General features: G+C 38.3%; 1 protein-coding gene across 1 annotated transcript in view; it reads right to left on the reverse strand.

Annotated features, from left to right (window-relative positions):
* kremen1 (kringle containing transmembrane protein 1) overlaps nt 1-18,238 on the reverse strand; it is a 143,677-nt gene that overhangs the window by 63,398 nt on the left and 62,041 nt on the right. Inside the window, exon 2 of the mRNA XM_056458934.1 lies at nt 12,119-12,281. Coding sequence (XP_056314909.1) covers nt 12,119-12,281 — 163 coding nt within the window. The remainder of the gene's footprint in view (nt 1-12,118; nt 12,282-18,238) is intronic.

The raw sequence follows: 18,238 nt of genomic DNA on the forward strand, positions 1-18,238 counted from the left end.
GGTTCGAGCCTCGGCTGGGTCAGTTGGCGTTTCTGTGTGGAATTTGCTTGTTCTCCCTGCGTACACGTGGGTTTCCTCCGGGTGCTCCGGTTTCCCCCACAGTCCAAAGACATGCGGTACAGGTGAATTGGGTAGGCTAAATTGTCCGTGGTGTATGTGTGTGAAAGAGTGTGGATGGATGTTTCCCAGAGATAGGTTGCAGCTGGAAGGGCATCCACTGCGTAAAACATATGCTGGATAAGTTGGCAGTTCATTCCGCTGTGGCGACCCCAGATTAATAAAGGGACTAAGCCGAAAAGAAAATGAATGAATGAATGTTCAGTCCACTTAAATTGGTAAAAGCTAACTTAATTCCTTCATGTTTTCCCAACACAAATCGATTGTGTGCAACCCAGTGCATGAACTTTACTTAATATTTTAATGATTTTTTTGTCAGAAAAGAAAAAAAAATCTATCATTTTGACCCATGTATTTTTGACTAAATGGGTCACATATAGTTAACAGGAATATTTACTAAAGGAGTTTATGCGGTGTTCACTAATATTTGAACCTGCTCATCCTACACTTTTGATTGACTGTTTAGTTGTCCGAGTCTATTGTATCTATCACACAAGCGCTTTTCAGCATTATGTGTTGATTCAGCCACAACAATCAAAGGCCACCTCGGTGAACTGACATCTGAAAGTGGATAACAAACCATTCAATTTCACAGCCAAGTAAACAACAAGTGTAAACAAAAAAGGCACAGATGCTTAACGCTTGCTTGCATTTTCACTTAAGCTAGCGTCTTGACAGACTGAGGATGGAAAATTAAACAAGTTTCTCCAGGAAACGACACACACACAAAGCAAGCAACAGCAGCAACTAAGAGTATCTGGCCAAAATTCTAAGGACTTCTTAAATCAACATGGCATAGTTTAAAGTCTAATTTACTCTTGTAATGCTGCCCGGACCCTCAACGCTAAACAATAACTGCTCCTTATTTCTGAATATTCTGCAAAATAAAAAAAAAGGATTTTAAAAAAAAATGAAATCTTTCTACAAATGTTCTTCAATGGAACAATTATACAATGTTAAGCTAATATTAATACTGATTTATATGAAATACAGAGTTAATATCAATTCTGACGTCATTGATAATATTGAAAACAATATGTTGTAGCAGTTTTCTGCTGGTTTTGTATCCTTTTCACACCACACTGATTGCTTTGGTCTGAACCAATTGAAAAATTCATACTTAAAACAATACTGCCTACAACTATGTGTACACCTATTCAATGTACGTATCGCTGTCAACGTTGCCAATTTTACATTGTCCTGTTTTTTTGGGAGTATGTTGTTGTATTTTGCACTGAGCCAGCACCTAAGCTTTTCACTCATCATAGCACACGTGCTGCTGATGATGTGACAATAAAAGTGATTTGATTTGAAGAACCAAAATGCAGTCATGTGACAAAATCCACATCACTCATTGGTCAGATGTTATTGAACGTAATTCCTAAACTGTTTTTCGACTGGTCAGAATTAACATGCGGGAAAATGCCAATGCAACTCCCGCAAGTAAACAAACCGGCAGGCACAAAATGTCGCTTTTTACTATGGAGGGACAACTGCGCTGGATTATTGTATTCCTGGTCATAGTAAACTATATAGTTTGGTAAACTATACATTTCAAGAATGGTGCGGCTGCGGCTGGAAAACAATGTTTTAATGCATTGCAAACAGTGAAGGCGCATCACAAGTCACTTCAGGAGGAGGTGTGAATTAATTTAGCTAAACTGTGACATGGTCATATTCCTGAAATAATACCAACGATCCATCAGGTAATGTTTTTCCCTCTCTCTCTCTCTCTCTCACACTCTCTCTCTCTCTCTCTCTCTCTCTCTCTGTTTAAAATTGTAGGTAAAACGCTGTCATCAAATATTTTTCCTCCACATCCCATAATGCACAGTGCATCAGAATATGGCAGCTGCATTAGTCCAAAAAGGCGCTGTACGTTTTGAGGTTGGGTCTGTTCTAGTTCAGATCATGTTCTCACCACAAACAAACCACTTCAGGGTTTGTTTCAAAGTGTACCGAGACCTCCTCTTCAAGGAAGGTCCGCTTTTGGTGCGCACTGGAGTGCGATTGCTACATTCACACCTGCCCAAACCAACCGCACTAAGAGGAAAAACGAACTCTAGTGCCATTCAACCGAACTAAATAAGGCAGGTGTGAAAACACCTTAAAAGAAAGTGTTCATCAAATGCACACTTCAGGATCTGAATTAGTAGGTCATTTGAATATTTGGACCTACTAATCAGCTCATATACAGCACAATTTCTTGTCAACTATACCATTATTTGAACGTGGGGACTGTATATGTATCCTAGTGTTATGATTAACGACAAAACATCATGTGATTATACATTGTTTTCTTGGTTATATCTAAGATTTTAGAGACTATTTACATGTGTAGTTGCATTGGTGATCATTTATTTGCCAACAAGTAAACCAGCAGAATACAAGAATAAAAGTTAAGTGAGTTTTAAGTGGGTTTACCGTTGCTTAATCTTTCCCAAGAAGGTGTAGAAACAGACCTGACTGGAAGCTAAAGAGTTGTAGATCTTTCCATTTGACTTACCACCATTCATAGCTCCTTTTATTCACAATTAATAGGACGTTTCCTCTCAGCCCCATCTCTCAATGTTTTCATAGCTATTTTACAGCACACAATAAAGATGAAATGTGAGGGATATTAGGACTTGGCACCTCCATTTTTCTCTCACTCTTGCTCTCTCTCTCTTTCTGGCTCTCTCGACATGCCAAAACTGCAGTTCCTCCTTTCAAGTCAAATGGGGCAGACAAGCCAACAAAGAGATGCAAACAGTTTATGACATCATTAAAGAAACACACACACTTGCAGCTTTCCACAAGCATTCCTCTCTTACACGTAACTGAGAGTATAAAAACACACGCTAAGCAAATAACACTTGTCATATCTTTTAAAACATACACCTGTCTCTTGTTCTGTGACTCTCATTAACTCTTAAAAATGTACTATTCTATTGACCAAGGATGAACTATTGCTGGATGGATGGATGGATGGATGTAAAAAAACAGACAGACAGACAGATGGATAGATTGATGGACGGACGGAATAGATAGATAGATAGATAGATAGATAGATAGATAGATAGATAGATAGATAGATAGATAGATAGATAGATAGATAGATAGATAGATAGACAGACAGACAGACAGACAGACAGACAGACAGACAGACAGACAGACAGACAGACAGACAGACAGACAGACAGACAGACAGACAGACAGACAGACAGACAGACAGACAGACAGACAGACAGACAGATAGATAGATAGATAGATAGATAGATAGATAGATAGATAGATAGATAGATAGATAGATAGATCGATCGATCGAAAAACAGGCAGACAGACAGACGGATGGATAGATTGACGGACGGAATAGATAGATAGATAGATAGATAGATAGATAGATAGATAGATAGATAGATAGATAGATAGATAGATAGATAGATAGATAGATAGATAGATAGATAGATAGATAGATAGATAGATAGATAGATAGATAGATAGATAGATAGATAGATAGATAGATAGATAGATAGATAGATAGATAGATAGATAGATAGATAGATAGATAGATAGATAGATAGATAGATAGATAGATAGATAGATAGATAGATAGATAGATAGATAGATAGATAGATAGATAGATAGATAGATAGATAGATAGATAGATAGATAGATAGATAGATAGATAGATAGATAGATAGATAGATAGATAGATAGATAGAAAAACAGGCAGACAGACAGACGGATAGACAGACAGACAGAATATTCTGGATGACCCGAGTGCTTCTCAAGTCTGTATTTGTGTAGCCAGTTTGGCAAGATCTTGTGGAGCCAAAAGCTAAAGTCTGTTTTGACACACAAAGACATTCAGAAAGACATTCCTAAATCCACACCCAGCAGACATAACAGCACACAACCCTGTGCCTAAAACCAACACTTCTGTTCCTGACGGTGATCTGCTTCTCCTCAGCTAATCTCTGTCTGCCGCTCTGAATCCGGCTTTCACTTCCCATATCATACAGTCTGCTGGACCCATACACACACACACACACACACACACGCACACACACGCACACGCACACGCACACATATATATATATATATATATATATATATATATATATATACATATATATATATATATATATATATATATATATATATATATATATATATGTGTGTGTGTATATATATAATTATTATTATATTCACCTCAGCTATAGACAACCTGTGTGAGGGAACGTCCACATAAAAATACAAATCTGTCATCTTACCCTCATGTAAATTTATTCCTTCCATGGAGACCCAAAAATATACAGAAAAAATAAATGGGTTTACTTCTCCAGCCTGACCAAACTTGTCATACTGGTGTGTTCCTAATGGTGTTTCTGATTGCGGCCTCACTTTTACAGTTTTTAAATTTTATAACCCATATTCCTATAATACCCTGACTTTTCCTATAAATGCATGTAAATCCCATTCTAGCACTGCTGTTTTATTAAAAATAATGTGTTTTATAAAAAACACAAAAGAGTTCTGAGTATTTCTACCTTTAGGCTCAATCCCGATTCTATTTTTGTTCCCCTTTTCTTACCCAATTCCTAGAGGTAAATTTTGGCTTCAAAATTTTGGCTTCAAAATTTGCCCCTAAGAAATAGGAGACCACTACAGCACCTGCACACGTCATCATATGTCATTGCAATCTCTTGCTTCATACGAGATCGATGATGCCGACTGCTGTAGTTATTCCAGTTGTGTTATTTTTTGGTATTTATCTTCAGGAAATCACTGAAGGCAATGATATCATGTTATCATAACGATATAATATGGCAATAAGCTTGTAACTGTACTGTGCATTTACACCCTGGCCATTCATCAATGTAAACACAAGAAAATAACATTAGCGTTATAGCAGACACTGTAAAAAGCTCATTCCCAGCCACTAGACTATTCTGACAGGATATTCGAGTGTCATTGAGTGTCAGAATGTTGTGGGACTGCTGTACAGGAGTTATTATTCTGGGTTATAGCTAGCGAAATTTAGCAGTTTTTATTTTAGCGTTTTTTAGACAGTAAAACACAAACGCAGTTATGAATGTATTAAAACATATGCTTGTTTGTTGTAAAACTTCGTAATAATGACAAAAAATACAAATTTGTGCATCTCCTGACTACCGGATGCATTTATGCTACCATTGTGGCTGGTGTATTCTGGGAATTTTGTACCCCTTGGTTTCGAGTGTGGTCTGAAAAATCCGGAGGTACCCGGAGGAAACCCACAGAACTGAAAAGGCACCCTGACCAAATGCACTTTTTCGGAGTGAGACAATACTGTCTCCTCAGGCTGCTCTTAGTGTTGATCTCTGTGTGGTGTTCCTTATGTTTACAAACTGACTGAGAGGTGGTATATCATAATTCTAGTGATCAATGCATATTGCAGACAATTTTGCATGCTTCTGTCTGAGATCAGCATGTATTTTTTTTTTCCAGAAATGATTATTTATTGAAATGATCAATTATAATTCACAAATTGGCTGTTTCAAAAACAGAGGAATCAAATATTAAAGACTGATATCATTTGTAGGTGAACTGTCCCTTTAAGCCTCTAAAACAGTGTGGCAGCAGTGTGCTCTTTAATGCCACCTCTCATCTCCTTCATTGTGTTTTCTGATCCCACTCCAGATTCTATCATCAGCGTGAGGAGTGACATAACAGCTGAGGAACCTGTGAAACTTAAACTCCTACAAATTTACAAAACACAGCCACTCCGTCAGACAAAAGTGTTTTTTATTGTAAACAAAGTGACAATACATTGGAATATAATGTTATGGCGATACGATGGCTCAGTGGTTGGCACTGTCGCCTCACAGCAAGAAGGTCGCTAGTTTGAGTCCCGGCTGGATCAGTTGGCATTTCTGTGTGTTAGCATGTTCTCCCCGTGTTTGTGTGGGTTTTCTCCGGGTTCTCCGGCTTCACCCACAGTCCAAAAACATGCGCTATAGGTGAATTGAATAAACTAAATTGGCCGTAGTTTATGAGTGTTTGAATGAGTGTGTATGGGTGTTTCCCAGTACTGGGTTGCAGCTGGAAGGGCATCTCCTGTGTAAAACATGTGCTGGATAAGTTGGCAGTTTATTCCACTGTGGTGACCTCTGATGAATAAAGGGATCAAGCTGAAGGAAAATGAATGAATATACTGTTACATGCATGCATGAACAGAAAGCTCCAGCATATTGTGAACTACACAGTGGCCATCTTAATGTCAAAATGACATTAAAACAAATGTAAAATATCAAAAATCCAAATCGATTTGATGTCATTTTACTACCTTGATGTTAAAATGACATTAAATTGACATCTAAAATTGGCGTTAAAAATCACATCAAAAATCGATTACATGAATGTTTTATGACATCAATCTTATTTTTTGATGTCATTTTGCAATCCAGGCTCATTCTGAAAACATACCGCTATATACATTTCTGGAGAGCACCAAATACGTCCCAGGAGCTAAGTTTTTTTTTTTTTTTGCAGTTTTTGTTTTTCGGGAATCCACCAGAGGCTGCTGTGTATGCTTTTTGAGATTTCACGAGTGCCATTCGCACCTGCTGTTCTTACATAAATCCACCAGAGGCCGTTGTCGACTGACCCTACCTACTCAACCAACAGTGTTTTTAAGAGCACAGATTGACCCGATCATCCACTTCCCTAAACCCAACCGACAGTTTTCAAAAGAAATCCAGAAAAAAAAAAGCCTCCGTCTGATTTTTACCATGTTTTCAGATTTTACCTCTTTCTCACCCTGTTATTTACTTGCCTATTTTGTTTTTTGGCTTCTGTTTTTGTCTTCTGTTTTTTGGCTTCTGTTTTTGACTTGAACCCTGTCATGGTGGTCAACTCCTCTCTGCGTCTCAAGTCCGCCGACGTACATGGCGAGCTAACTGGACAAACAGCTAACAGTGGGAAAGCCGTCTACACAGAGGTAAGTGGTCAGCTGGTAAGTGCGAAAAGGAATGGCGTAATACCGCCCTATAGCGTTCGTTTTAAAGATGAAATGCAGCCATATGTACTTCTGGCTACATAATTCGCGATCTCCAGAAAAGTATATAGGGTAACATTTTCAGAATGAGCCTATGTTGTTATTTTGACATCAAGGTAGTTTACATGCATTGTAGAGTTACACATTAAATATGTAATTGGGAAGAGAAGCTTTCAGATTAATAAAACTTTTCTTATATTATAATATTTTGGAGTCGGTTTTATGGTCGGTCGAAAGGGCATCAATGTTTGGATGTTAAATAGACATCAAGGTTTTGATTCTAATCAATTTGCATATTTTGACACCAATGTTATCGTCAATTTGATATAATTTTGACAACAATTTTGACATCCATGATAAGATTGCCAACTTGTTTATCACAGAAACAGGCCTTTTTAATGCATTATTACTTCTAGATAGGTGACACGGTGGCTCAGTGGTTAGCAGACCAGTTGGCATTACTATGTGGAGTTTGCATGTTCTACCTGTGTTCGTGTGGGTTTCCTCTGGGATCTCTGGTTTCCCCCACAGTCCAAAGACATGCGGTATACAGTAGGTGAATTGGGTAACCTAAAGTGGCCGTAGTGTATGAGTGTGTTTGTGAATGCAAAAGTATATGGGTGTTTCCCAGTACTGTGTTGCAGCTGGAAGGGCATCTGCTGTGTAAAATATATGCCAGAATAGTTGTCAGTTCATTAATACGATAATCAGGGACTAAGTTGAAGGAAAATGAATGAATAAATGAATATTACTTCTAGCATCTAAAACAAATGTGAATCTGAAGGGTGAAAAGGGCTATCGGTCATCCACAATGTTGTTCTGCTTTTTCGGGACAGAGGGATTTGAGGCGACTTTGCAAATGTAAACTCTTCAAGCCCTGCTGAGTCCACATAATGACAGCCACAAAAAATAAACCAACGCTCACGGACCACAGTGAAACACTGCACTGTGACTTTCTGAGAAACAATTTGAGTGCAAATGCTTCTCTACAACAACATGAAATGAATTCAGGATAATTTGGTATAGTGGTTGAAGGTCTAAATGAGTTGCTTATAGATATAAATACAGATTATGGCCACAGACAGAGAGGCTTTCGGTGAATATAGCACATCTGTAATGTTGTGGATGTGAAGTTTGAATGTTTTGGAGAGCGAAGACACCCTGACATTGTGACACTGAAGAATGTGTCAATAAAGTTCTTACATCACTTTGCCAAAATCAAACAAAGTCCCTTACACAATTTCCCAACAATGTCTCTTTTAGTTATTAAAATGCATTCTCTTATTTAAAGGAGCAGTACAGTCCTAAAGGCATAGTTCAAAAATGAAAATGTACTCATAATCTGCTCTCCCTCAAGTGGTCTTAAACTTTTATGAGTTTCTTTTTTCTGTTGAACAGATAAAAAGATATTTCGATGAAAGCCGAAAACCTGTAACTGACTTCTATAGTAGGAAATACACAACACAGGCTTATTCTGAAAATGTAGTCCCGTGGACGTTTCTGGAGACCGCAAATTCTGTAGCCGGAGCTACGTATGGCTGTATTTTATTTTTTTTAAACGAACACTATGGGGCGCTGTGACGCTGTTCCTTTTGAAGCTTACCGGCTGACCGATTACCATGTGTGGAGGGCTTTCCCGCTGCAACTAGTTTGTCCAGTTAGCTAGTTGTGTACGTCGGCGGACTTGAGATGCAGAGAGGAGATGACCACGAAGACAAGTCGGTTTGAGTCCGGGGAAGAGCGGTTCCAGAAATCAGGTAAGACAAAATCAGAATCCAAAAAATAAAATGAACAAGTGAATAATAGGGTGAGAATGTGGTAAAATCCGAAAACGTGGTAAAAATCAGACGAGGCCTTTTTTTTTTCTGAACAGCTTTTGTAAATCGTTGGTTGAGTTTTAGGGAAGTAAGTGGGTGGGTGAGTCAATCGATAAAATTGGTTGGGTTTAGGGAAGGAGGAGGGTGGGTCAGTCGATTGGTTGGCCGGCCAGTCAGTCATAAAGTCATTCAGTCTATCAGACAGACGCTCGGTCGACAGCAGCCTCTGGTGGGTTTACGTGAGAACAGCGGACGCGAACGGCTCTTGCGAGAGAAATTTGAGATATGAAAGAGCACACGCAGCGGCCTTTCGTGGATTTGCGAAAACAAAAATTGCAAAAATACGTACCACCCGGGACATATTTCGCGGTCTCCAGAAACGTCCACGAGACTATGTTTTCAGAATGAGCCTGGGTTGGAAATACAAATACTATGGAAGTCAATAGTTACCGGTTTCCAGCTTTCAGCAAAATATCTTCTTTAAGTACTATTTTCTTCTGTTAAAGGCTAAAGGCTTGAAACAGGTAGACAGAGAGAGTAAAGGATTGTACGAATTTTATTTTTGTTTTGGGTTAGGGTTATCTCTTGAATGATTCTGAAACATATTCACAAACATAATCATGCATAAAGGCCGGCTCACACTGTGCGATTTATTATAATCCTGAACGATTGTAGCATGAACGTGGCTCCCATGTCACACTGTAAGACCTCAGCCGTTATAAAGTCAGACTGAACGACAATGAAGATGCGCCAAACACGAAAGAAAACGCACCTGAAGTTTTTCGTCATCCACCGCGACACTTTCACTATCCCGCATTCTGAAATGATTCCTCACAGCAAACATAAACAATCTGTAGTGGCAATTTTGCACATGGCGTGTCTCAATAATAAAAACAAAAGTGAAGTTTATTTATAAACTAATTTCGAGAGGATCACGTGCTTATGATTGCTTGCAGCCGGCCCCGCATTATTCAATTTATGATTCATCAATCAGACGATTCCTAAGCCATTATAAATACCCTAAGTTCCATATAACAGCCATCTTCGTTGTGAAGAATCCCCCCTTCCACCCCTACTCCTCCTCCTTTCCTAGATGTTTCCACAGTGGCCCAGTGGTTAGCACTGTTGCCTCACAGCAAGAACGTCACTGGTTCTAGTCCTTACCAAGCCAGCCGACATTTCTGTGAGGTGTTTACAAGTTCTTCCCCTGCTCACGTGCGTTTCCCGGTTTCCTCCCACCGTCCAAAAACATGTAACTTAAGTTAATTGACTAATCCAAATCGGCACCATAGACATGCTCCTAGGAAGTAGTTATCTCTAAGAGCAATCACTATCTGTTTAATAGCTACTACAGCAGGGGAGTCCTTGAGAACTACCTGAGCTCAAACTCCCCTCTCGCCTTGCAAACAGGAGGGAGCCCCGGGCTCGAGGATCTTATGAGTTCAGGGCTCTCTCCTGGGACGGCATGCCAAATAAGCTTTATAACCAATCATCAGCTAAGTGTGAACTCTCGAAATAAAAAAAAAACAGTTTTAACATTTCCCCGCGGTCATTTGAATTGTCGCATGGATTACGTCATCAAACTTGGAGCTCCTATTGGCTCTTGGATTGACACTCATCGCGTCTGCTGTCACACTGCAGGAAAGTGTCTGAAATCTTCTGACAGTGCCAGAACTTCATTGGAGGGAAAATCTGATCACAACTGGCTTTAAGCGGCTGTCAGTGAACATGTCAAAACAATGATCAGAGATTACAGATTTTAGTTTAGGATTTTAGGAATATTTTAGGATTTCCCTAATTTGTTTCAAGCCCTGCTCACACTGTGAGATTTCAGTCATGATTTTGTCATCTAAGGCAAATATGAGCAATATGGCTGCCGTCACGTCATCCAGATGCTACACAATGGTGATGGATGAGGAGATTCCCACCATTGTGTGAAGCGTATTTGAGTGTCTAGAAAAGCACTATATACATGTAATGAATTATTAATTATCATTATTTCTTGTATATAGTATACTGTTTGAAAATGAAGAATTAAGATATCAGTAAATATTCATAGTGCGAAGGTCAAAAACATATTGAAGCTTGTTTCCACGATGGAATAATAAATATAAAGGAATAAAAAAGGGTTTATAATTCATGTTCTAAATTGACATCTTTGACTTTATTCCTGGATTTCTAACAATTCTAAGTTCACTTCTCTCAATTCAGTTTTTCCACTCAGAATTGAGTGTATATTTCTCATGTACTATTTTACAAGCATTTCTCAAATTTCTGATTTAATTTCTCGCCAATGTAAACTTGTATTTTAATGTAAATAAATAAAAAATAAATTTGTGTATGAGCTTACATATTGTCATTCTTGGTCATTAATTTTGTAAGATAATTAGAGTTGAGAATTAGAGTTTAAACAATTTTTTTTATTTCATGGTTTAAGTTGCCGCTTATAAAGGTTAAATCATAAATGCGCAATGTTTTCCTTGAGTTCCCATCTGCCATAAAAAACAAAAATCTAAATCTTACAAATCACTCTAGAATGCTTCGTTCTCTCCAAACAGAGCAGTAGGGTATATGCACTGGTATAACTTCTGGTGACCTGTTTTTGTGAATTTTTTTCACATTTTATATGGTTCCTTTTACAGCATCAATGTTGTAATGTAATTAAAATACATTCAGTCAAATAAACTTTGGCATTCATTTAGTTGTTTAAGCGTAAAACAGGACAAAAAGCTGTACTCGCACGCGACCGTCAGAATCGGCAGGCTAGTGCGGAAGCTCCATTGAATATAATGGGGTAAAATAAATGCTCATATTATAAAGACATGGTGGGGGAAATGTAATTTAATGCAGTGCTTCTTGTACAATCTGAGACCCACTTTATATCAGATATCACTCAGCCAGTGGAGATCGCTGATTTTTTAAAGAAAACTGACCTTAAATGCGGCGATTTTTGCATTGGCATACAGTTGACCGGAAGCGCTTAACCCAGGTTACTGACAAATTCAAAGTCCTATTAGCTATGAGAATTTCAGAAAGTTTTTTTCAGATCAAAATATTGTCCCTTTTTTTTTCAATATTGTGCAACCCTAATGAGTACTTTACGTAATGTTAGACATCACACAAATCTACAACTGTCGTCCTTTAACCTAAGACTTTGTCTGACCTGCAGAAGTTGTGTTGCCCAAGCCCTCCTTCTCCATTGGGGTATTTGTTGGTGTTATACGGACGTTCGAAAGTTTCATTCCAGAAAAGGCAGGGCCTTCCTTCTTGCAGACTGGTCTGATTCTGTCGACCTCTGTAGTCCTCACCATTCGCTGTATAACACTCTAAAAGACAAAAAACAAAACGTTCTTTACTCCGAATGTTGATGATGAGCAACACATGTTATGCAGTACATTGTGGAAAGTTTAAGTTCACACTTAGCTGATGATTGATTATAAAGCGTGTTTGGCATGCTGAGCTCATAAGATTTTCGAGCCCAGGGCTTCTTCCCGTTTGCAGGGCAAGAGGAGGGTTTGAGCTCAGGTAGGTCTTGAGAACTCCCCTGCTTATTTATAGCTAATGACAAATTATGGATTGCTATGGAGAGATATACTGCTGATTAAGAGCTCATCAATGGTGCTACTTTGATTTGGTCAATTCACCTATGTCGCAAGTTTTTGGACTGTGGGAGGAAACCGAACAACCCAGGGGAAACCCATTGGAACATGGGTAGAACATGTGAACTTTGCACAGAAACGTCGACTGGCTTATTAAAGATTTGGACCAGTGACGTTCTTGCTGTGAGTCAACAGTGCTAACCACTGGGCCGCCAGGCCGGCCATAAGGAAAAGGGAGGAGGAGTGGGGTGGAAGGGGGGATTTTCCAAGACGAAGAGGACTGAGGTAAGAAACTCTAGTTATTTATAGTGAGTTAGGAATCATCTGATTGGTGAATTATGCATTAGCTAATGTGGGACCAGCCATGATCAATCATAAGCACGTGATCCTTATGAAATTAGTTTAAAAATAAACTTCACATAGTACAATCAGATTCAGAAATTACATTATTGATGACTGATTTGTTTTCTACCTTTTTCATATGCTGCATGATGATTTGCATAGTTTTAACTGCCATTAAACACATTAAACAATCAGTGAAAGGTTTTAAAAATAAATGAACACAAAGATGTCTTATTCTCCTCACAGTTCAATCATCAGATGTTTAAAAGAAATTTAAACAGAAAAATATCAATCTGTAAACATGTTTTGTACTATAAATGAGGAAAATAAACATGCATTATGGATGTGACCAAAAAAGTATGCGAGTTTGCAGAACAAACCATATTTTGTAGTCTGTGAATTCAACTGCACAACCCAAAAGAAATAATGATAATCAAAATGATAAATATTATGGATGTGGCAGATGTGAAATTGCCACTTGTGTGACTTTGGTAAGTCAAATATAATAGTTTGAAAACACTGACAGATCCATTTTTGATTATTTCTAAAGTACTGTAAAATACTTGCTTACACAAAAAACTTTATTTTGCCGAAAATTATTTTTTTTTTTCACGGCAAGGTTGACATTCGCATGGAATTGCTCATTAGTTAATATGTTTACTAACATGAGCGAACATTGAACAATACATTTATTACAGTATTATGTTAGTTAACAATAGTTTATGAAAATACAGCTGTTCATGTTAACACACAGAGAATTATTAACAAGCATAAATTTGGATTTTAATTGTTCATACTTAGTTCATGTTAGTAAATACATTAACTAATGAAAAGTGTGACCAATATTACTTTACACCCTCAGAAATAAAGGTACACGAACTGTCACTGGGGTGGTAACTTTTCAAAAGGTACAAATTTGTACCTTAAAGGTATTTTAATACCTCAAGGGTACATATTAGTACATAAAAAATACAAAAGTGTTACTCTTAAAATTTTTAGGTATTAATATATACTTTGAGGTACCAATATGGACCCTTTAAGTACAAATGTGTACCTTTTGAAAAGGTACCACCACAGTGACAGCTTGCGTACCTTTGTTTCTAGGGGTGTACAGTACTGCATGGAATATAAAGAGAAAATCATCTGGAAGAAAAGAAGACAGTAAACACGAAAGACCTCCTGCCTGATAAAATGCTGATAAAAATGTCATGTTAAAATACCAAGCATAGCATTATTTTCATGACAGCTAAAAATAAAGCACAGAGAAAAATCGGATCTCGCATTCAGTTTTCACTGGGGATTATCTATGGCACAACAATCTTATTTAAAATCATTTATTTTAGTTACTTTGGAAACGCTGTAAAAAATTATATGATCAATTAGTCCTGACAGCATATGTTTTTAAGTCATTGTAACTTATTAAGCTAAGTTAATCATGTTGTAACTTAATTTTTTAAGTTACTCAAGATGTTTTAAGTCAGTTTAACATAATATAAGTACAATGGACTCATGAGGTTAATTTGATTCAGCTTAACAATTTAAGGCAACCAGGACTTTTTACAGTGTAGAAGTTTCCCAAACCGGAACTGCAAGCCACAATTTAAAAGGCATCAACCATGTTCTGAAAAAGGTTGAGAGCAACAATGGATTTAGAAACCACAGAAAGGGAACAAGGAGGGCCACACTGAAACTGTTTTAAGCAGATGTTATTGCATCTGTTAGCATGTAAGTCTGCTGTCCCAGGATGAGTCATGGCACTGCGGGAAAGGGGAGGGGGTGAATATTTATAACCGAAGAAATAAATCAATTGTCATTCAGGTTTATGATTGCATTCATGCGGGATGACCCGTCTTCAAACTAATTCCGTATGAGAGCGCGACTGTCAGGTGAAATGATAATTCTGTCACTCGCTCTTCTCTAAAACCGAAACTGCAAAAAGAAATGAAAACTCTGAAAGGCAACCATTTGGATGTTAAAAAAAGCGCTCTTTCTCTACCGAAAACAACAGAAATGCAGGACTTATGCACAGTCAAAATAAACAAGAGGGTAACTATTCCATCAAAGGGTATCTGTTGGTATTTCTAAGCTCTAGACTTCAAAGCGCCTCATTTGGATCGAGTTCTGGTTTGAATGAGGAAGCTGGTATGTGGCGAGAGCGTGGATTTAAACCCTGGCTTTCATATGTGAGGTACCTTAAGTCTGATAACATCTCCATTCTCTTCATCTGCTCTCCAAGATCTTCAAAAGGCAGCAAAATGAAAATGTGCAAATGTAGCATTCCGCACACTACTGATTAAACTTTGCAATTTGCAATAACTTTGAAATTTGCAATAATTATGATTATTTTAATAATTGATATCTTTTCCTCACTCATGAAGGCAGCTTTTTTGATCAGTATAATTGTAATATTATTTAGTTTGAATATGTTTTAAGATGAAATTTATTCCTGTGATGGAAAGTTGAGCTTTCAGCATCGTTATTTCAGTCGTCAGTGGCTGATTTGGTGCACAGGGGCTATTTCTGATTATTACCAATGTCGAAAATAGTTTTTGCTGCTAACTGTATCCATGGAAACTGTGACACTATCAAAAGTTTGGGTTGGTGGGCAAGCAAGAACAAACAAAAGAAAAGAAAAAGATATTATTATGCAAATAGATTGGCAGTATAATAATAAGGTTACAAATGATCTCCATTAATAAATATACTGTTCCTTTGATGGCTCAAAAAACGGAAAAATAAGCACATTTTAACAAAATAATCTTTAATAACTGAGCACCAATAATTGTAAAAAAAAAAAAAAAGCACAAAGCATATTCAAAAGATTTCTGGAGTTACAGCTATTCAAATATATGCTTTCCTGTCACAGAAATACATTTAATAAATTACATTTGAAACAACAATTAAATATATATACTGTATATACACTCACCGGCCACTTTATTAGGTACACTTGTCTAACTGCTCGTTAACGCAAATTTCCAATCAGCCAAAAACATGGCAGCAACTCAATGCATTTAGACATGTAGACATGGTCAAGACGATCTGCTGCAGTTCAAATCGAGCATCAGAAGGGAGAAGAAAGGTGATTTAAGTGACTTTGAACATGGCATGGTTGTTGGTGCCAGACGGGCTGGTCTGAGTATTTCAGAAACTGTTGATCCACAAGGATTCTCACAAACACCCATCAGTAGAGTTCACAGAGAATGGTCCGAAAAATAGAAAATACCCAGTGAGTGGCAGTTCTGTGGGCAAAAATGCCTTGTTGATGCCAGAGGTCAGAGGAGAATGGCCAGACTGGTTGTAGTTGATTGAAAGACAACAGTAACTCAAATAACCACTCGTTACAACCGAGGTATGCAGAAGAGCATCTCTGAACGCACAACATGTCAAACCTTAAGGTGGACGGGCTACAGCAGCAGAAGACCACACCAGGTGCCACTCCTGTCAGCTAAGAACAGGAAATTGAGGCTTCAATTCACACAGGTTCACCAAAATTGGACAAAAGAAGATTGGAGAAATAATGCCTGGTCTGATGAGTCTCAATTTCTGCTGTGACATTCAGGCTGGTGGTGGTGTAATGGTTTTGGGGATATTTTCTTGGCACACTTTGGGCCCATTAGTACCAATTGAGCATCGTGTCAATGCCACAACCTACCAGAGTATAGTTGCTGATGATGTCCATCTCTTTATGACCACAGTGTACTCATCTTCTGATGGCTGCTTCCAGCAGGATAACGCGCCATGTCATAAAGCGTGAATAATCTCAGGCTGGTTTCTTGAACATGAAAATGAGTTCACTGTACTTAAATGGCCTCCACATCTCACCAGATCTCAATCCAATAGAGCACCTTTGGGATGTGGTGGATCCGGAGATTCACATCATGGATGTGCAGTCGACAAATATGCAGCAGCTACGTGATGCTATCATGTCAATAAGGAGCAAAATCTCTGAGCAATATTTCCAGCTTGTTGAATCTATGCCACAACAGATTAAGGCAGTTCTAAAGGCAAAAGGGGGTCCAACCCGGTACTAGTAAGGTGTACCTAAATAAAGTGGCCGATTAGTTTTTATATATATAATCCACATGTTTGCATTGCTACAGTATATAGCTATTCTGTCCTGGTTGCCAGCTTAGATCAAAATAGCCGGTCAGATCAAAATAGTCCAACACCTTGTCCTTAATGTACTATATTTTCATTCATGTTATACGTAAGTCTTGCATATACGTCACAGAAGAGGGAAGTATTGAAGATGCTTTTCATTTTAAAGTACTGGGAAAACTCAAAGATAATTAGCCTCAGTTTTCCCAATCAGCGTTGTATGGATGTCCTCCTGATGCGGGTTGAGCCTTTCCTTCAGGGGATGAGAAGGGCATCATGCAGCCAATCCAACCACACAACCTCCCTAAACAAATTTCCTGCGTTAATCAAACGCAATTAACATAGCTCAGGCAGGCCCGCCTCATACTGTATGAGCGCTCGCTGATAATCATTTTGATTTGTGTGTGAGGCTTGCTTGCCTCAAAGAAAGGCAAACACATTCCGGTGGCTGGCTCTGAAAAAAGGCACATTTGGCCAAAATGGACAGCTACACATGTGGATGTTTTGCGTAGTTGCTCGCACAACCGAAACAGTTGTATCCAATCAGAAAATACAGCCCTAAAATCCGCAGAACACTTGGAAGGTGTCCAGGCAGCATGGTGGAAATCAAGAAGAAAGAAAACCAGGCCTCATTAAAACCTGAAATCACAGGCTTCGCTTTTTTTGGGTGTCATGTAGATTTTAATTAAAGTCATGCAGGTGGCAAGACTCAGAAACAACCCCTGCTGGGACGTGAATTCTGGTGGTTTTCTGGAAGTACGATGACCATGTTTTGTTTTTAACTTCACAGCAACAGTCATCTAGGCGTACTTGCAGCATCAGACTTGACATTCATAAAATATGCCAATAAATAATGTGTGACTGGATGGTGTTGTCATCCCGTTCGAGGTCGTATGTTGACTTCTGCTGTCGCATAGAGCGCAGGGAGTTTACGGCGCATTGGAGAGTCACACATCTCCCAGAGCAATCAAGATTTCCTCGTTGTAATCTTGGACCGAGTTATTGCCAGCCAAACCATGCATCGCTAATAGGATGGATGTCCTTCATAGCCACTTTCCACACAATGTAGGACTCATTATTTCTATTTATGCTGTGAAAATTCTCCTCTTCAAAGGCAAAAGTCACCTGAAGAGCAGTCTTAACCTTAGACATCAATCTACGAAATGGGAGATTCAAAGTCGTCATCAGATTGGTTGAACTCAATATGATTTATTTTTCACTTTGATACCTAAACATGATGG

The sequence above is a fragment of the Danio aesculapii genome, chromosome 5, assembly GCF_903798145.1.
Source record: "Danio aesculapii chromosome 5, fDanAes4.1, whole genome shotgun sequence".
Taxonomy (NCBI): Eukaryota; Metazoa; Chordata; class Actinopteri; order Cypriniformes; family Danionidae; genus Danio; species Danio aesculapii.